Raw genomic sequence first — 21,349 nt, forward strand, 5'->3', positions numbered from 1 at the left:
ACCATGAGAGAGATAATTTTACTGGTTATGTGGTAGTATTGACATCTTGGAGAAAGTTGAGTGGATCATTGAGTCATGAGAGAGTACATGGTGGACTCCGTCTGCATCCAAGAGGCACAAGAGGCACAGCAGTGTTTCTGAGAAGCGCTGAGAAGGTATCTTTTCTCTTACAGTCGAGTGCTACTTTTTCAGGCAAGTATTTCTCTTAGATACAGGACTTTAACATCAGAAATTCTCTGCGGCCCAAGAAATGTGTGATGATAAAGCTCTTGGATGCTTTTAGGGATGGATCATGGATCTGCTGTTCTTACAGAAAGTTCTTGGGAACAGAGCAGACTGGGAGTGACTCATATTCTCCATAATCAACCAAATTATCCTGTGAAGGTCAGTGAGGTTACTTGTGAATTGGGTGGGCAGGAATTTGCTTTTCCACCAAGCCCGCATAGCAAAGCAGCGCTGTGAGAGCATGTCCCGGTACAGTACTGCCATGGCGCGTGTGGGGTGAGGAGCATGCCCAGTGAGCAGCACTGTGCCCCAGGCTGTCGTGCTGGATCAGCCAGGCTCCAAACCCTCTCAGGGCCCTGGGGACACACATCTGGTTTCTAGCAGAGGCTCTGGTCATGACAGCATGTTCCTAGCAGAAGCTGAGGCTTGAGCCTCCCTGCCAGTAAGCTGCTGCATTCCCTGCAGGCAAGATCAGGGCTGGTAGGGGGAGGCTGTGTGTGTGCCACCAGATCTCTGCGGGGCTGCGGAGGGGCCACTTTGACTGTGATTTCTCTTTCTGGACTTTCCAGTGCTGACTTGGTGGGGTAACGTATTGATCTTGTGGAGTATTTCCAAAATACAGTACACACTCACAGAGCTTGGGCGATGGCTTGGAAGAACTCAAGTCTGTGTTGCCTTTCTGTAAGACACCTTGTGTCTGAGAAGGGACCATCTTAAAGCTCAGCAGTTTAGAATCACAGTCAACAAGGAATTACTTGCGCTGCCCTTGAGAGGAGCAGAGCTGAATGTTTAATGGACATTTGAGAGAGGCAATCTGCTGTGAGTACAAGTCAGAATGTGGCACAGGCTCTGACACTAGTAAACACAAGCAGATCTCTGTGGATAATATGAGTTTTTTTCTTTTTGATTTTTAGAATCAACCTTGTCCTATGTTAGGCAGCTGGAGGCAAGAGTAAGACAGCTGGAGGAGGAAAATCGCATGCTGCCCCAGGTGGGTGACTTCTGTTGGTGGGAACAGTAGCCGGCAGCTAGACAGCAATGTTCGAGTCTTCATGCTTGAGATAAAATCAGTATTGTCATTTGATGTTGCTGCATTTGAACACTCAGGCCGATCATTTGGATAAGCAAAGGCACTCACACCTGTTTGTTCATCTTGCTAGTGATTGAGTGGGGTATTTAAGGCTATGACAACACTTTCATTAATATTTCTCATTTGCAGGTGTTGGCACTTTTCTAAAGAAAAAATCACTATAAGCTGCTACTTATAATTAATTAATTAATTAAAGGCTTGAAAATCACAGTGAACTGACCCTTTACGTTCTGTTTTTATTCCAAGAGCTTATTATTAAAATATCAAGTACTTCTTAGAGTTAACCAAAATATTTTGCTATGAAAATGTGGATTTTTAAAGTAATAATACATGAATTATGTTATTTTTAATATTTGAGGAATATATTGGATATGCAAATGCAAGAAAAAAATTAAATTGTATAAGCAAATATGAAGTTAAAGGTTTTCCCAGTATATTTTTAAGAATGGAAAGTTTTGAAGTTCATTAAGAATGAATCAAAGACCCTTGTAATTTTTTATATATACACATACATACCAGTGCATGTTTCTATTATGTGTTGTTAAGTAATCCTTAAAAAATTCATCAAGTCTCCAAATGAATTTGCCCACTGGAAGAAAAAAGAAGTTGCATTTTGTTTAAATCAGACACTAGTTTAAATGAAGACATTGGCCTGAAGAAGAAAAGTGCTTTTCATTGCACTTAGCACTGTTATTTGAATATAAAATCCAAGATAATAGTGAAATGTAGTAAGAAGTAAAATCCACTGGCTCAGATTTATTCATTTGTATGACCTGAGGTTAGCTAGAAGATCTCAGCCCCAGGTTAACAATTTCCTTAAGGCAGATTTTAAGTAAAGTGTGGTGGGTTTTTTAACACCTATAATACGACAATTGGAAGGGCCTATATAGCTCTTGTTTAGCTCTTGACTTGCAAGGTATCTTTGAGCAATTTATGTGACTTCTGTACCCTAATTTTTTGATCTGAAAAAAGACAGCAAGAATGGTTAAATGTCTGTCCTTTAACATGGATACAGTCTTCAACAGGAAAGAGAAGAGGTTGATCTTCAGTGATAAAGAATATTATTTTATTGTCAGGAATGGCATTCAGGGCAAATGTTACAAAACTGCTTGAAAAATACTGTTGTGGTTTGTCTTTGTCTTGGGTCTGGATCAACACTGGGGGATATATTGTGCAGGACATTCTTTGTGGGCAGAATCTTTAGAAGTGACCATATGTTTTTATTTGTCTGGGGTTTGAAGCATTCAGGTGGAGACACATTAAATGTATTACCAGCTCTGGGCAAAGACTGGAACACCCACATTGTGGGCAGTAAGTTTATTGAAAATACCTTCGATGGGTTGCCAAACCCAGAAAATAGTACTTGTGAAAATAGCACCTAAGCCCACAGATGTTGCAAACATAGTTGAAACAAAATATGCTGATTGTGGGGTTTTGAAGGGGAAGAACTAGGTGAGCAAGCCTGCAAACTGCATTTTGTTTTAAGTACACAGGTCAGTTTGTCTTGTGTTTGGTTTTGTTGGCACAAGGATCCGTAGTAGAGTACTGAAAAACCTCGTAATGTCTCTGGATACTTTATTGTAAGAAATAATGAGTGAGGAAGGTTCATGTTTCCTGCCATATCTTACTCACCTTTCCTCCTGATGAAAGTCATTGCTCTGGGGAGAGGAAGGGAATGTGGACACCAAGCTTATTGTGACTTTGCATTCAGTTACCTTGGCATTGCATTTGCACAAGTTCATTTTGAGTGTTTGTTGTTCCTGTAACACCCTGAACACACTGTCAGCGGTGATTAGGCCCCATGGCAAAGACAAGGATGCAGGATGAAAATGCACAAGTTCCTGGCACTGCTTCGATTCCATTGAATGGGAGGAGTGGGAGTTTGTTGGGCGTTAAGCCAAACCAAGTGCTTTTGACAGATCAGCTGAAAATATATTAGGAGCTCCACAACTGATGAAGGTTTTTGGCATGGCTCTTACCCAGTTACAGTGTTGTGCCTTAAAATCTCACCAGTGCTTCAGTAAGAGAGTGCCCTTTCCTTTTTGCATATCGCATCTTTGATGGTGTACTGGAGCACTGGGAGGGTTTGGGAGTTGCAGGACTGCGTTTAGTTTGAGAGAGGTCATGACTTGCACTCGTGAGTGTGACGCCCCTGCTAGGTCTTTACTGAAGAGCCCTTGCCTTGCTTTCTGAGGATTTTTTCCTCTCCTCCTGCCATACTTTTCTTCTTTTTCCTCTTTGCTTTCAACATGCTTTCTTTTTACCCTTTCCTGCTTATGTGTCACTCATGAAAATGCACTGGCACATTTGTTGACACCCTCTTCAGATAAATCGCTCCTTTCATCTATCACTTAGGTGTGGTTCTTTTCCAATCTCTTCTGCTTTGCTTGTCTCTCTCCATACATATTAGTTTTCTTTTCAGAACCCCACAGACCTCTAATGCAAAGGTTTTATTAATATTTAGTGGCAAGAACATTTCCAGAGAAAATGGTTTTAAGTGCTGCCATCAGTGTTCAAATGGAATCTGAGTTTTAGTCCACTCTTCTGTACCAAAGGGCGGCTTTGTCAGGGGAAATGCAGTACTACCACTGAGTCAATATTTTAGTTTGATCAGGTAATAGAAAAGGTATAAAAATGCGCATATTCACTTAAGCCTGTTAATGTCTCTTCCTGTGCTGCAGTTGTTCTGGTGGCAGCTTATAGCATAGTAGAGTGGGTTTAAGAGTTATGAGAAGCCATAGGTGGGTTATAGGTTTGCTGTGTTGGTGAGAGCTGTAATTAGCTGTTCTTTGTTGTTGTTGTTTTCCTTCTCTCAATTAACATGCAACAAGATATGATGTAGACCCTTTCAATTTCTGGCCGCAAATAGGATTTTTGTGCAAGAAAGCAGATACTTTCCAAGATTTATGGTACGCAGCTGAGTCTTCTGTGGAGAATGCCAAACTTGCGCCGGCTGTGCCCGAGACAAGGGGCGTGCAGCTTGTACTAGTTCTTCTCAAACGCGTGTGTAGATAAGGGTGTGTGACAGCAGTGCATAGAGGCCAAAGGATTTGAGTAAGAACATTGCAGTTTTGCTGGATGGATTTCAGGCCAGAGTAGTTCCCCCCTGGCTCTGGGGCAGGAAAATTCTCTACAGCATGTGGGCTTTGGCAATGCCTCCTGCCACCTCAAAGTGTATGTGAAACTCACCATCACTGCAGATTGAGTTTTGCCACTAACGTAAAAAAAAACCCAAAATAACATAATAGTATGACCAGTGCTCCAGCCAGACGTGGTGGGTTGACCCTGGCTGGGTGCCAGGTACCCACCAGAGCCACTCCGTTGCTCCCCTTCTCAGCTGGACAGGGGAGAAAAAATATAACAATAGGCTCCTGGGTTGAGATAAAGACAGGGAGAGATCACTCATCAATTACAGTCACAGGCAAAACAGACTCAATGTGGGGAAATTAATTTATTAAGAATCAAATAAGGGTAGGGTAATGACATAAAAAAGCAAAATCTTAAAAACACCTTCCTCCCACCCCTCCCTTCTTCCTAGGCTCAACTTCACTCCAGATTTTCTCTCCCTCCTCCCCTCCAGAGGCGCAGGGGACCTGGAATGGGGGCTGTGGTCAGCTCAGCACACATCTCTGCTGCTCCCGCCTCAGTGGGAGTGCTCCTCGAACTCTGCCCCTGCTCCAGCATGGGGTCGCTCCCACGGGAGACAGACCTCCACTACCTGCTCCACCGCTGGTCCCTCCCACGGGCTGCAGTTCTTCACGAACTGCTGCAGCATGGGTCGCCGGGGGTCCCCAGCCCTGCCAGCAGCCCTGCCCCCGCCCGGGCTCCTCCCCGCGGGGCCACGGGCCCTGCCCGGAGCTGCCCCGGCGCCGCTGCCCGCGGGTCACAGCCCGCTGCGGGCACCCCCTGCCCCGGGGGGGGCCCTGCCCGCGCTGCGGGGGGAGCTGCCCCCCTGTGAGCTCCGTGGGCTGGGGGCACAGCCCGCCCCGCCGGGGGCTGCTGGAGTATCTCTGCGCCAGCACCTGGAGCCCCTCCTGCCTCCTTCTGCACTGGCCTGGGGGGCTGCAGGGCTGCTGCTCTCACATCGTCTCACTCCTGTCTCCCGCTGCACTTGTGCAGGTCTCCCCCCATCCCCCCTGAACTATGCTATCCCAGAGGGCTGCCACCATCGCTGACAGGCTGGGCCTCGGCCAGCGGCAGGTCGGGCTGGGAGCAGGCCAGCACTGGCTCCATCGGACATGGGGGAAGCTTCTGGCACCTTCTGACAGAAGCCACCCCTGTAGCCCCCCACGACTAAAACCTTGTCACGCAAACCCAATACACCAGTACATCGTTTCTGTGCATGTTGTACTGAAGATACTCAGCAATAATTAAGAAAACATGTAGGGACCAAAAGATAGACTCAGACCCCAGTTACAGCTTCCTGGGTTGTGGAGGTCTTTTATGTCAGTGAGTAACTTCGGACAGCTGAGAACTGGATTGTCCTCCCAGGCTTGATGTGGTGCATAACTTCTATCCACGCCTTTTGCTCAGGGAAGTGAGATCAGGATCTGACATCCTCATGTCAATTAACTGAAGATATCCCTGAATTTTCATAGGGGTAGTATTTCAGGGCTGATAAGCTCAGCTGAAATGCTATAGAAATGCGGACATCTGTCATATAATGACAGTGAATGCGTTTGCAAAAGATGTATTTGGCAAGCCACCCAATTTAAATTGCTTCAGTTCTTATTTGTTTTATGGGAGGAGGGAGCAAGAGGCTGACACAAATTGTCAGACGTTTCCCCCTTCTAATTCTTTATCCTTGTGGTTTAGCTTTACCTTTTAATGAAGGGGAAAGGAAGTATTGCCAGGATGCTGCTTTCTGAGCAAACAAACCGCACGAGTCTGTGGGGCTGGAGGCTGGATGATGGGAGCTGAGCTCCTGGCTTCCACAGCGTGCAGCACCTAAGCCAGAGGCAGGTGTGGTGCAGGGCTGATCTGGAGCCCTTCTGCCCCCTCTCACATGGGCTTTTCTGCCCCTGTTTCCTCATTCTTTCCTTTACAAGTCTTTTGGGCCTTTCCCATCTCTTTTTGTTGTATCTTTCACTTCCACTGTTGCTTCAGGCACTTTTTTGGGGTTTTTGCATCCTTGCTAGCCTCTTGCAGTCCTGGTGTGTTGAAGTGTGAAATGGCAGGCATGACCCTTAGGCACACACTAGTTATTTTTAAGCACTTTCAACGCTTTTCCATTTCCCTCTTTCTTTCCCCTCCCCTTAGATAATCATGTTTTATTTCAACCCATTTCCAAATCTTTCAGAAACCTTTTTGCTGAGATCTGTGTTTTTTATTTTCCCTCTCCATGACGTGGTTTTAGTTATAAATCTAATTAGAAGAAGGGAACTGTTTGATTAATACTTTTTTTTGTCAAATCTGTGTGACTCACAGTTCAATACTGTTTGTCTCCTCCCTTCCCTAGTGTGTAGAAGAACAGGGAATCCTTCAACAAAAATGTGATTAAACCCCGTTGAACAAACCCATGTTACCAAATCATGTTATCAAATATTTGCTGAAGGTAAATCAACAGCATCCACTCGCCTGGTTCTTCCATGTGCTCTCATCCTAGTTTAAATTTATAGGTCATTAATGGAGCGACTTCAGTTTATGACAGCTGAGGTTCTGACCAGAGTCTTTGTCTCAGGGTGACCGAAGCATAGCACTTCCACCTTGGTTGGATGGGCAGCCTGAAAGGCAAGGGCTTATGGGCTTGATGTTAAAAAGATGTAAATTCAACAAAAAACTGGTGTACAAAAAGTTACAGTTCAGAGAGAAGGGCAGAATTTATTTATTTATTTATTTATCTATCTATCTCTCTATTTATTTGTTTATTTATTTGTCTATCTATCTATCTGTTTATTTATTTATTTATTCCAGAGTAATTTCCAAAAGTCTGGAGTTACTTTGTACTCAGTATTTTCTAGTAGAGTCCACTGAGTTTTTCACATTTTAAATACTGGTGGTCTTTATGTACGTAGCCCCCATGATTTGGAGGTGCTACAGCCCAGGACCTTTTTCTCTTAGACATTCATTAGAAAAAGAGGTTTATGAAGGGCCTGCTGAAAATGTTTTTTTCTGAAGGTGTGTAGCCAGCAATGGTTTTGACCACTCAGAAATCTGAGTGTGCTTCACATATGCTATGAGGATATGTGGATTTTGGCAGCAATATGTGGAAGTAGAGGTTTCTGCTGAGGTCTTTGAGAACAGGAATTACAGTGAGTAACTGCAGCATTTTAAAATTGTGTATTTTAATTGACAGGAATGTTCTCTAAAAAAATTGTTGCTGTTTTGTTTAGTGCATTATTAATCCAGCAAAGCAACATACCGTAGTTTATTGCTTTCTGTTTTTTTCTTTCTCCTGCCTGTTTGAAAAAAGCTGACAATCACAGCCTGTGTTTTCTTTGAGCTAACAAGGAAATTGAGGGCTGGGGAAAATCAGAAAAAAGCTTTGAAAATCAGGTAGCGATTGAACTGGTGTGGCAGTTGCCCAGCAGGAAGGATATACTTCCCAGTATACTAATGGCCTCTGGGATAAAAGGCTACTGGAGAATGAGGTCTTAAGCATTTGCTGAGGTAGGTCTCCGACGGTAAGTGAAGAGTGGTGCGCAGTGGACAGGCAAACCATGTTCTCTCAGAACTTTTGCTGAGGTGACTGCAAGAATCCTTAGGCCATAGATGGTCTACGGTTTTTCCTGCTGAGCTCCCGCTGCGTGCTGTGGGAGGTTACAAGCCAGGCAGCACGGGGCATGCTTCCTCTGGAGTGGCTGGCAGATAAACTGCCACTGACTTGAGCTATGCAGTGTGCTTTGCGCTAGAGTGGTTTTCATTTATGACTGTCCTTATCAACAGTATAGATTGAAAAAATGATGTTTTCTACTGGCTCAAGTAGAAAGGCTCATGATCAGTTCTCTTCATCAAAGAATACCCTGTTCTACACAGGGGTCTTTGCTCTGGCCGTGACCAGGGTACAGGTGCAGGGTTTGTCTCTGGTGCTGTGGGAGAATGGCCCAAGCATCCTTAACATTTTGCAGTGTGAGGGAGATGCTAAATTTCCATTCATCTTATTCTTTTGTCATGTGATATTAGGGGGTTCAGACAGATTGCCTGTGCTTTCTATTCACTAGTCGTGTGTTAGCATTAGATATTTTGTAGATTCACTTCCAACAGAAAATGGCTCTGCATATTTAGTGGTTGCACTCTCTTATCTTTGTGGCAAAATGTGCATGGGTTATTAGGTGGGTTTTACCTGTTTCCGACAATGCACTATCTACAGAGGTATAATCCACACAGAGTACGTGTTAGACTCAGAGGAGCCAACATGCAAACTGTGCTGTAGCTTAGGCACAAGGCCTGGGCAGGGGCAGGAGGGAAGGTTGGTAAGGGAGAATGAGTAAAAGAGTAAATTATTTCTCAGATGTTGACGTGCAGCACCGTTTACTCAAAATTCCTCAATATGTTTATAGTTAATACAGATTTTCAGCGCTATGGAGCTACAACTTCATCACTTCTGTCTGATTTGCGTTCCACTTCCACAGCTTTGTTACTGGATAATAAAGGAAAAGATCTGTCCAAAACATGTGGACACATGGGATGCCTGCTTTGAGTGGCTGAACGCAAGTGCTGTGTGTGGAGTTAGAGAAGAGGAGGAAGGGAGCAGGATTTCTCCTCCCCTTCTCAAGGTCCTGCTCAGGATCCAGTTGTAATCTGGGTTGGGCAGTGGCAGAGAAGGGACTCAGTGCGAGAAAACTCAGGTCAGGCTTTGGTGGAAGGTGAAAGATTGCCATGCTCCCCCCTGGCAAGCAGCAGCTGTGATGATGGGGCTGAAAAGCACGCTTTCCTAGTCCCCTAAGGCACCTTGTTTAGACACTGCCACTTTGGCAAAGTGCCTTTTCCTCTTGTTTTGCTTCACAGCCTTGGAAACTTGTAACACAGTCAGTAGCGGCTGAAGTGTCTTCAGGCTCACAGGACTTGCTGACGAACAGGAGACCCGTGTTCAGGCTGGTCCCATCCCCATCATCTGCTGGAATAAGCTTCCTCCAAAGGAGGCAGAGGCTGTACTGCCTCCCTGGAGTGTCCTCACCTGACATGAGAGGTCCCTGAGGTGGAGTATGGGACTTCAGGGCTGCAAAAAACCTGCCTTATTTTTTAAAAAAAGCTTATGTCTCTTACAAGGACAGAGGGAGGAGGGAGAAGGATGTCCACAGGGGAAATACTAATTTCAATCTCCTACCAACATGCGTTGAGAAAGCTGTCAGCTTAAAGCAGTGTGTTCACAACAAGCTTCTCATTCTCATGAAGGGGGACAGAAATGTGCTGGGTATGGCACAGAAGCAGCTGTGGGGGACAGCTGCCTGGAGGAAGGCCTGAACTCTGACGGTAGTACAATTTGCAGGACTTTCAGATTGTCTCATATTCAGGAGGCTTTACATGTACAATCTGCACTAATTTTCCCAGCTTTTTAATAGCAATATTTATATTTTAACCATTCAAAATCTTTGCTGGCTGTGGAGCCAGTAAAGAAGCAGAATACTTTGACTTACAAAAAACCCCAAAGCTGACTGAGGGAATTCATTCTAAACCAGAATTGCTCGAATCTGCTTTATCACCCCTTTTCCTTCCTCTTTAATTTCCTTTCCCAAAGTGTAGCATAAAGTTTGCCCAGTCACTAACAGATCTATAAATCCTTCCCAAAGAAAAATAAGTCCTCAACCTCCCTCCATGCAGCACAGCAAATTGATAATAGCCATTGCTGCGGAGAATCGTAGGATGACACACTGCGCGCTGCCCTAAGCCTGTGCCGGTGTTGCCAGCCTAGTTATGAGACCCATCAGTGCCCACTTTTACACTGCATCCATTGCTCGGCAGCAGGGTGGCACTGGAAGATGAGTTCGTGTGCCAAATGGAGTTTCACATTCAGATTCACGGTACCTTTTCCATAAGCTTAGTGCTGCATTCTCATTTTTGTTAATTGTTTTTCAGGGGTTTTTTTGGAATATGTGAGGCTCAGTCCTGCAGATGATTGCGGGGATCCAGTCTAACACGTTCAGTAGTTGCAAGGGTTCTTTCTGCGATGTGCCCCTTTGCCACCGCTGTGAGCCATGCAGCGTTGGTTACAAAGGCCTGGGCACATCCTGACGGAGTCATGCAGAGCACGTAAACTTGCTTTGGACTGTGGTACTTTTCAATTAAACGTTTTCAGGCAGACTGGATCTGTGAAGTTCACCTCGTGTCATCTCTGTGCCCTTTCTCTCCCTTACCCACCTTCATCTTTCCTATTGTTTAGATTATAGACATCCCCCAAAAGACTGCAACATGCTATGTGCTTGCCCAGTGGGGCAAATTAGTGCACCTCAGGGCACTGATTGTGATCAGAGGCTCTTTCCACTGTCATTATTTTTCCTTCAGAAATGCATTTCCCACACATTCCAGCAGGAATTACTGCCACCTTTTTTCTTAATCTTTCCTACAGTGTTTCTTACTCTTTAAGAAAGGAACTTGTCATCTTTCAATCTTTGAAATGTTTTCTTTATATTTCTCTTTCTTTCTTAAAAAAAACAAAATTGGGCATGAAGAAAGACAGTAGAGAGCAGGTCAGGTTGAAGGCGCCTCGGGTCTTCTTGGGCCGTCTGTGTCGCTGCAGCTATCACACTGCTGTCCATGAATGCAGCAGGGGTATTTTTAGCACTCCTCAGAAGCAGGCTGCTTGCTCAGGTTACCTCGGCACTGCAGTCGCTCCAGGAGATGCTTTACATCCTTGCAATGTTTGAGGTGAGCTCTAAGAGTTTAGGTAGATTGCATTTGTTTAGCAGTGTCCTGAAGAACCCTTCCAGGTGTTCGCTGGGAGGAAAAAACCCCTGAGATTGTCACTGTTGGGTACACATTGACATCTCGCAGGCAAGCAGGAGGACATGGCCTTGCACCGGAGCAGCTGGAGGCAGAGGAGGAGTGAGCTGGCAGCCTGGAGCTCCCGGCTCCTTCCCTGGTCAGCTGAGGCTGAGCGGGTGTTGCAAACCTTGCAGCGACATTTTAAAATGTGAGTTTTGTTGAAGGAACAACCTGCAGAATTGTTGGGATAAAATTATACATTCTCAAAACCTTCCTCTGGGGTTGAAATCATCTCTCTGAAACTCGCAGCACTTTTTTGAGGCAATGTACATACATAAGAGATTTTATTCTTATGTCCTGATTTTCCAGATAGATACCCTCGAGGGCCAGAGTGTTTGGGTGACACTCAACAGTAGCACTTGAGCTGCCTCACGTGGATCGTGGTTAACTGTGGCACAGAAGGAGGGGGGCTTTGGAGTAAAACATGCCTTCAGTGCTTCTCAGCCTTTTAAAAAAGACCAATAAATAACTGACATCTGTTTTAATTAGTTACCAACCCTTTTCTTTATTAAATAGTTTTTAATTTTTTGCAAAGGATCCCATTAGGATGCCAGGAGGGGCGGAGGGGAGTTACTGCTCTGCAAACGAGCCAGCTAGCGTCAGTGGACATGGCTCAGCCTCTCAGCAGTCTGACTCAGTGGTAAATGCTCTGAAGGTAACGCTCCTCCGGTACAGTCCATGCAAAACATCGTGTCTGTTACTCAACACATGTCGTATTGTCCTGGCAACATCCCTGTGGACACCGCTGGGATGTTACTGTCATGAGCGGGATTGTTTTTCTGTTTGTCACTCATTGCATCTGTGGACTGTGTGTTTCTTGGGGCAGGGATCAGCCCTTATGATGGGGGTGATGCCAGCTGTAGCTGCTCTCCAAATTACTTACATCTGCACAGTTTTTCTTTCGAAGCTGAAAAGTGGTGTTTTTCTGAACAAGGAAGTCTTTCTACTTTATCTAGGTTGCGTATTTGTTCTTCAGTGGAATATAATGGATTCCTGTAACCCATGCAGAGAGAAATACTTTCATGCAAAGATAAAACCAATGCACATGGTATATTTGTAATAAAAATAGCAGAACTTTGGGCTGAAGACTCATGCATCATGATCCCAAGGTCACTGTTGAAACTGAGAGCAGATGTGGTTTACTCTGAAGTCAGGGTTGGATTGCAAAGACCTGTGTTGCATTGATAAACAGCAATTGACACCAGCAATCAGAGGGGCAAGTTTGCAAGTTCTTACCTATGTCATCAGCGAAACCCTTGCAATTAATGAAACTTAGAAAGCTGTTGCAAGATGCAATGGTTTATCAGGTGATCTGAATCAACAAGTGGCAGAGTTTACTGTCCCACTGCAGCATGGGCGTCAGTTGTGTCCGTGCTCCTCTGGGGAGGATTAAGAACTGATGCTGAGCTGAGCAGAGAGCAGGGACTCTCTATTCCTGTCTCCTAGTGCTGGCTCCGACATGATTGTTTTCTGGTGCTTTGTGCACATCTCACCTGTACTTCACTCATTAGCTAAACTGCTTTAATATTAATTCGTTTTAGTGGGTATTATTCCCCACCGATACAGATGTTGCAGGGACGTGCTGGTTACTTGGAGGGTATGGGTTTGCACTCATTCAGAGAGCTGCAAGGGAATTTTGTAGACATTTGCTCTGTTTTGGAGCTTTGTGGCGATGCACGGTGCACAGTAAGAGCTCAGTCGTGCTGTAGACTTGCCTAGACATCTGAGTTTATGCACAGGGTGATTATCTTCCACATGGCTGGGTGACATTGACTTCTCCTCCATGAAGCCTGAGGAAATAGGTTTATGCAAGTGAACTGTGCACAAATTACAGCAATCAGATCCCTTCCTGTAACATAACTGGGCGCAGGGATTCACTGCAGCCACCTCGCCTGTTTTACTGGCATCAGAAGGGGGCAAGTAGCAGCAGAGTGCTTGAGCCCCTCTCCCCATGCACACAATTGCAGGTCCCCTCTGTACCGGCCCCCCCGACCACATCCCCCTCGGCAGCGCTCTGGAGTGCGCTGGTCTCGCCCTCGTGCAGGAGAGGCGCGATGAACCACCATTCCCCGCTGTGGAGGAGTGCTCGCAGTCCTGTCTGCACCTTCCCATATATTTCACCTGCTGTTGCCTAGAAAATAAAGCTATGCCAGGTAATTTTGTCAAGAGATCATGCATAATTATCAAAAAAAGCCTTTTGTAGTTCTCTTAAAATACCCATTGGGAAAGACATTTCCCTGAAAGGACATTTAACAACACGCTTTTGACAACCTGTGATAGTTGGTTGCAGTAAGTGAAATATTTGAACAACAGCTGATATCTTGGTAGCTGAAATGGATTGATAAGAAATTCACAGAATTTAGTTCAATATGATGTGAAAGCTCAGCTTTTGGTTTGCTAGGAGGTATTGCAGCAGGCAGAAATAGATAAAAATGATACTGTTATATTCAGAATGGAAGTGAGCTGTCAGCTAAAGAGAGACTTCCCCATTCCCAGCCGGGCAGGAGACCCTGCTGTTTCCCCTGGTGAAGCGTATGGGTTTGATCCTGCCTTTCTGGGGAATGCAGAGCTCCCACTTGCATCACTTGTCAGAATCAGATGCAGGAGGAAGAACAAGCCGACGTCAGGAGCCTGCTTTTCTTTACAAATTTGGCAATTTGGAATTCCTGCAAAACAGGAATAGTCTTTGTTACAAAACCTCATTGTTAGTGCAATCCCCTTCTGCACAGCAAGGAATCTAAACAGCAGGAATGTATTTTAAAGGGACAGATCCATAAGAAAACAGAGGGAGGTTACTGCTAGTTTTGTTCCTGAGTGATGAGGAGATGTTCAAAAAAATATATTGCCTGTGAATCTCCTACTGGGAGGCAGCGGTGAAAGAGAGAGGAGAGCTTTGCCATGCAGCTGGTCTGGGAAGGGCTCTTCCATGATCTGATCCATCGCGCAGGGTGGCTGAAGGAAGAAATTGCTGTGTGTGTGCGCCCCTGCCTGGGCCTTGGCCATCTTCCCCACCCTGCCCGTGGTTATGGGATTATTCCCTAGTGCAACTGGTATCACTGGGGATATATAAGTAGTTATTCCATATGGCAGGGTGCTTTTGTTTCTTTTTGTAAGTTGTGTATGGCCAAACTTCATGCTTGTGCGTGGAGATGTGCATATTCCACATAGGTTTGCTTTGCAGACCAGGGTTTATGGAATGACGGTGGTTTCTTAGTCTGACTGCCTGAATGACCAAGGACACAAGCTTACTGGTGAAACTTGCGTTGGGTTTTCCTATCCTGAGTTCAGCGTCTCCTACTGGAAACTCCACTATGCCGTCTGCAAATTGAATTGAGGTATATTTAATGGAAGACAAGGTCTGAGGTTAAGTATAGGAGTTGCTGCAGAAAAGTAAGTGTTCTGTGGTACCCAGGAGGTCAGGCAAGAAGATTTAATGATCCCTTCTGCCCTGAAATCCAGAGCACTGTAATCAGTCTAATTATCTTTAAATGCAATTGGTCAGTTATATATGTATATGTATATACTACTTCCACACTCAGGAAGGACCTATGAAAGCTTAAATATACTACTGCTTGTATTAGTGGCAGGAAAACAAATTTGTAAAGGAAAACTTCCTTTTTTTAAAAAAAAACCAACAACATACGTTTGTCTTGGAAGCTCAGGAAAATATAAATTAGCAGTCTGTTAAAGACTCTTTAAGACTCTTACCACTACCTTTAATGAGACAGAAAAAGCTGTGGCTGGAGAAATGTGCAGTATAAGTTTGAGGTGTTTAACTTGATATTCCATGTTGAGCTGGAAACACCTGAAGATGCAAAGTATCTTTTTGTTTAAGTGCTGACAACATGCCTTTGAAAATATTATATGGAAATTAAGTCTATTACTGGTTTTGTAATGTAATTACTGTTTTATTAGGAACAGTTTAATTTTAACATGTTGGTTAGTATTGATCGGAAAAATCTATGTGTGATAATATATCTGGGATAAAGTACTGTATGACTCAGCTGACCTGAATTCAAACTTCAGAAGAATAAAATTTAGCAAGTACGATGAAGTCTGGCAGCCTCAGTTTCCCCATCTGAACAATGGCACCTATGTAATTTCCTGCCTACACTATTCTGTTGGAATTTATGGCTAAAAAAGCAGTTTCTAACTAATACATATTTAATAGTAATCCATAAGACTTCTCGTGATGTAAGTAATGCCACTTCTAAAATGCTAATATACTAAATTTGACATTATCAATTCATTTTTGTAAATCCCAAATATATACTTGTATTCTGCCTTGTCTCTTTGTTCCCTAGCCATTCAAAGCTCTGCTGCTGGCACTGAAATGCTACCTTTTCTTCTGACTTTCATAATCTATGTCTGGTTTGACTATTGATGTGTTATTATACTTTCAAAATACTTGGCATTTTCCTTTCTGGTTTTACTTTTTTTGCATTCATCTAGCCCATATTAAGAGTAGAGTGGATTTGTGATGAATTGATTATAATGTTTCTTTTCTTTTGCATTCTCATTGCAGTTCCTTCCAGTTTGTAGCTCACTCTTGCTGCAGCTTTGTGCACTGTGGGTGTTTTACGTGAAACGTTTGCCATGGCATCGTTTTGCCTTTGAAAACAGTGGAATGATGACAAGTTTCATTTTGGGCTCTATAATTTTGGTGCATAGTCTTGATTGGTACCAAAATGCAATTTGGATGTATAATTCATGTTGTAGGAATTTTATGGTGTTGTATGATGATGTTGATGTTTTATTAAGATAATGGATGTGGGAATTTGCTCCTCAGAATGTGCATATGGTATTGGTAACCACCTCATCAACAGCATATTTGGAATGGTTTTGCTTTGTATTTATATACTTGCATTGTCTTAGGAGAACATAGCAATATGTAGCAGCAGGTTTAGAGGTAGTTAATCATGTATTAGTGGGCACAGAGGTAATTTCAAAGCACAGGAATGTTTGGATTAAGCCTGAAGGGGTGTTCATTATTTTCCTCAGGCCTACCGGTAAGTTTTGTTCACAGGGCTGCAGCAAGCTCACCTGGGCTGGCAGCCAAAGGGGACCTGGGATATGCCATATGGGGTTGGTGGGAAGCTGGGCAAGAGGGGTCAGGGAGCCTGGAGATCTCCGTGAGTATTTTGTGCTGCACATGAAGTACCATGGGCCTGGAACACCACCACAGCTGGCAGTGATGTGGCTGCTCTCTGCAGTTAGGGTGCAGGTTTCCGTCTGGCTTCCAGAAGATTTCTCCAGCCTTTCACTCTGGTGTGTTGGAAGTAAACTAGAAATGAATTGCCAAGATTGTATCATGAACATCATACCTGTCCTTTATTTAGTCAAGCTTTCTGCTGAAATTCTGATTGACATTTTTGGTACTGGGCTTTCTACTCTGTCACAGCTGATTAAAACACATTCAGGAATGCTTAAGTATTCAATTTTCTTTTGAGTGCTTGTAAATGCAAAGGAATTCCTTTAGTGCTGTTTGTGACAAGTCAGTGTTGAACTAGTGAATTGAGAAGAAAAAAACGCTATGTGCAAAACCAAAATGCATATACAATGCAGAAGGCCAAATATCTATGTGCAGCGAAGGCAGCAGTATGTACAGTTACCATGAGCGTGCAATGAACTGTACATATGACAGCACAAAAGGAGAGTCTGGTGATAAATCTGCAGAAGTTTATCCTGTATCATTCTGTGTTTCTGAAAAGGAGCCAAATAAAACTACTGTGATGCCTTTGAGGTCCAGGTGTCTGTTGCACTGTATGCACAAGCAAAAGTGGTTGCTGATAAAGATTTCTCCATTTCCACCCATAAAAATGGCATGAGTATTCCTTTTTGACCCCACCTTGTCAATTCTGCTTAAGATGTCAGCTTTTTCTTGTATGCGTTTGAACCTTCCTGGCAATCAGGGGTCATTTGTTCAGCTGGAAATAAAGGACTTCTGCAAGTGTCACCTTTTAGTTTATTATTGTGTCAACACTAGCTGCTTAGTAAATATTGTCTAATGTTTATTGACCAGAAAAAATGTTGAAAGGCATATGTAGGTACAATGTGCCTTCTCACGAAAGCTATCCTAGACACCCCTTTTTCTGATAATATTAAATTAGGAAAATCAGTGACCAAACATTGGAAAGAAACACCTGTCTCGTCATACCCAGCCCTCTGCCATTTCCCATGGCTCTGCCGTGGACAGCCGATTCAGAAGGTTTCACTGAAACCCCATTTTTCATGCTTGCACTGTGGCACAGTGTTTCGCAATACAGCAAACATAACTAAAAGACATTAATATTTTTATCATGATAACCTCTGACTTCAGGCAGCAAGATTCTGGTCATATGGGAAGTTTGCAGGGTTTAGGTTATGCCCAGCCATTAGCATTAAAGACAGTTTCCTTTTAAGGACTTTAATTTTCTTGGCCCTGTGTTGTAGTCTTACTACTTCCAATCTGGGAGTATTTCTGTTTTTTGTGCTTGGACTCAGGTTTTCTTCAGCAAAGGCTCAGAGGAACGGGGTTATATTCCCACCTCTTGCACAGAACCTCGGGGTCGTTCTGCCTTTGCTCATCAGCTGTAGGAACTGTCTTTTCAGGAGGTTGACTTCCCAGGGTCCGGCTGCTTTGTGTCTGTTCGGTTTGAGCTAATGCAGTCTCTGTTCACACAGCCTGGGCGCTGCTAAAATACAAATAATAAATAACGACAATGGAAAACAGTTGTTGCCTTTCTTGACAGTCATATTGCTATGGGTTCAGAGATTAATGAGTGATTTAGTTAGCAGCAGTTATACTTCAGCTGGTTGCTAGTTGGTTATCATTAAACTTATTAAAGAAATAATCTTAAATTGCAATACACAGTATGTTGATAATCACCACCCTTGTTCCTGGTGGTTCCTGGAAGAGACGCCTGGTGGTACAACACAAGCTACTACTGAGTCTCCTGCTTGTAATGGGTCAATCTTTTTATAAATCATTATAAAATACTTTCCCAATTGTTTTGGGGTATAACTTCTCTGTATTTTTAATTCCATAATTGTAACATGGATATTATGCAGTCATGAATGGGAGTAGATGGTTGAATATGAGGAAGGAAACCTTTATAATGTATGGAGCACGCCGAGAAAAAAAATTGCTAACCTCTGCTAAATTGTCGATTTTGCTGTGGTTCAACAAAATACACAAGCATGTATAGAACAATGACTACGTGCACAATTCCTCTAATCTCAAGGAAGAAAAAAATGAAATAAATAAATACTTCTAATGCCTTGTTTGATTTTAAGAGAGCAAGTAAATTCTCTGAAAAAGAGGACTGCTCTGTGCGTTTTGAACTGGAAACGTTTAGGCTCCTCTGAGCTGAGCTTTGTGCTTCTGCATTGTGTTCTTCAAGAGGTGTGGTTTGGGAAGTAGTTGAACAAAGTTTCAGTTGAGGCCTTTAAATGCCCTCAGTCTTGTATCTGACGCATATTATCTCCTGATGATGCACGTGCTAGTTCATTTGTCTCTGTTTTTAATCATTTTTACCTAGAAGCATGTGCTTTCTGTGTTCAGGAGTGTTGTATCCCATGAGAAATGTTCTTTCCTCTTGTGTGTACCTCCCCTCTGTCCTTACCGTACTGCATGGTCTGTGTAATGAAGATGTGGCGTTCCCAGATGCATGTCTATGTGAACGCCAGTACATCTTAACTGGTGATAATGAGATCGCTTTCCGTCCTCCCTTTAGGTTGTGTGGAGGAAACTTGGAGATGCTGCAGGGTCGTGCCCTGGCATTAGACAACATTTGTCAGGAAATCAGTATAAAGGACCTATGTAAAAGGCCCGGAGAAAGTCCTTTCTGAAGAGAAAGAGTTTGAACTGCTGATGAGAGAGAAAGAACTGACTACGTCCACAGTGACTTCCCAGCTGACGACAGGGTGTCTGTATGCACTACAAGAGACTTCACTGGAAACTAGTAGAGGTTCTGCACAGAGGTCTTTCAGAGGAGCCGTGCCGTCAGTGTCTCCTCAATACTGCTGTTTCAGTATACTGGCTAGTGAAACGCTGCCGCCACATCGTCACTTCAACACGCCACATTTAGAAGCACTGAGGTATTTCCATCCTAACTAAAAGATAATCGGGATTCTGCAGGAGTTAAATGAAATAAGTTTTATTTTGGTTAGTTACAGTGAACCTCTAGTAAGTTTGAACGAATTTTCCACTGGATTTAACAGAGGTTTTTCACCAGACTGGAGAGACATTGATAAACTGTGCCTTTTGTCTCCGCAGTTTTGAGAAAGTCACTTCTTAGTAACTCACACTTCAGTCTATAAAGTATCAGTTAATGGTGCTTAGGCAATTTCCAGGTGATTTTTTTGCTTTCGTAGAATACCTGCCTTTGGAGGTGCTAAAGACCATAAAGTCTCCTAACCAGCCAGTAGTGTAGCATAACTACAGTACTTGTAGTGAAACACAATTTCTTTCTAAATGAAAGTAAAGATAGCTTTCTTTTCGATTCACTTTGATGCACATCTTCTGAAGACGTGTATGATGCTTGCAGCCCTTTAATGAGCAGAATACTTAGGTATCACTGTTACAGGTCTCAAATCAGAATTTCCATCAGAGGGGGTTTTTTTTGGAAAGCATTTTCCAATTGTCAGGATGCTAATTTCTACTGTTTAATTTAGAGACATGCTGGTTTATTTAACAAGAGTCTATAAGGATCTAAGAGATTGCACTGCATTATAAAAAAGCTTTTCTTGCCACTGTAGCATTCTTTCAAAGAAAAAGGTTTTATTATACTTGGAGCATGTCATTCATTATTATGAGTCAGAAAGCTCTTGTTCAGATTGCCAGAGATTTGACCAGACGGCGCCCTAGATGTGCTTAGTTTATTTTTATCTATGTGTATGATACTAGTTGTGTGTATTGAATTGCAATGATAGGTATTTTGTGTAGATCTAAAACAGCTGTGTATATCTAAAACTATCTAAGATAGTTTCATGTATGAATGTGCAACAGGCTTGTGACTGAATGCTGTTGCTTAACTTTTTACCATAGCTGAGCATCAAAAAGACTAATAAAAATTAAAAAGAAAAAAAAAAATAGGAATGCAACAATTCCTGGGTTTCTGGTTTGTCCTTGGTTATTAAGATTTGAGCCAAAGTCGGAACCTCTGTTTTCTCTGAGCTTGCAACATGCTGTATTTGTGGGCTATTTGCAGTGGAATGCATAAGAGTATGATGTAAATCTGCTGTCTCCAGAAAAAGCGTGTTAATTTTCAGCAGTAATTATATTGGTTTCTGTTGTTGTTTTTACTTGGTACCATTTGATGTGAGGCCTCTGATCCAGCATTGCTTTCTCGGGCAAAACTCCTGTTCACTCTGCCTCGAGTTGGAAATGCAGAATCCAGCCTTCCATTTTGAAACATTGTACTCTTGCGTAATTTCTTATATATAACCCAGCCCAAACAGTTGTCTGTTATCTTTACATGTTGTTTTCTCCCGTACATATTGTTTGCATAGTTAAACTTCAATTGTTGTATTCCTATATATCTATATGTATGTATGAAAAAATGTAAAACATGTACTTGTGCCTGCCGTATGTATGTGCAGGGGCTAGTTTGAGGGACACTGGTCTTTTGACACTACACTTGTGTAAATTTTGATACTGTATTAAAACTATTTTTTTACAGTTCTGCATATGATTGGATATCAAGTATCTGTGTTCATCTTAGCAATGGTAATAAATTATAGAATCTCACTGTTGTTTGCTCTCTTTTAATGACGGAAGCCACGAGGTGCTTGGGCTCACATGCAGTTTGCTTTGAAGGAGCTGTGTTAAAATGTTTCCTGTTTGCTTGAGAAATTAGCTGCATGTTGTGGATTTCTGCTAGTTATCTCCTGCTGTCTTAAAAAATAACAGATGCATGAACTCACTTCTATCTTTCATGCTAAATGAAGTAGCTACTGTGTATGTGTTGTAGGTAGTCTGCTCCAGCTTGCCACCAGCTGCGTGCCCCAGGTGCGATGTGTTAGCTCACCAGCTGTGCTGCACGGGCAGCCAGCACCGCTTCCTTCCTGCTTCTCACACGGGGCAGCTTTGAGGGGAGGACGGGGTGATATGGCGCTCCTGCGAGCGGCTTT

At 43.2% G+C, this 21,349-nt stretch overlaps 1 protein-coding gene across 3 annotated transcripts in view; it reads left to right on the plus strand.

Annotated features, from left to right (window-relative positions):
• CCDC85A (coiled-coil domain containing 85A) overlaps positions 1-20,966 on the plus strand; it is an 81,407-nt gene extending 60,441 nt beyond the window's left edge. The window contains exons 3-5 of one of the 3 annotated variants that reach the window (XM_037405763.1): positions 1,140-1,216; positions 11,772-11,891; positions 18,952-20,966. In XM_037405763.1, coding sequence (XP_037261660.1) covers positions 1,140-1,216; positions 11,772-11,891; positions 18,952-19,041 — 287 coding nt within the window. In that variant the 3' untranslated portion in view covers positions 19,042-20,966. The remainder of the gene's footprint in view (positions 1-1,139; positions 1,217-11,771; positions 11,892-18,951) is intronic. The other 2 variants (XM_037405764.1, XM_037405765.1) reach the window with 2 other exon arrangements.
• The last annotated feature ends 383 nt before the right edge of the window (positions 20,967-21,349 follow it).

The sequence above is a fragment of the Falco rusticolus genome, chromosome 12, assembly GCF_015220075.1.
Source record: "Falco rusticolus isolate bFalRus1 chromosome 12, bFalRus1.pri, whole genome shotgun sequence".
NCBI lineage: Eukaryota > Metazoa > Chordata > Aves > Falconiformes > Falconidae > Falco > Falco rusticolus.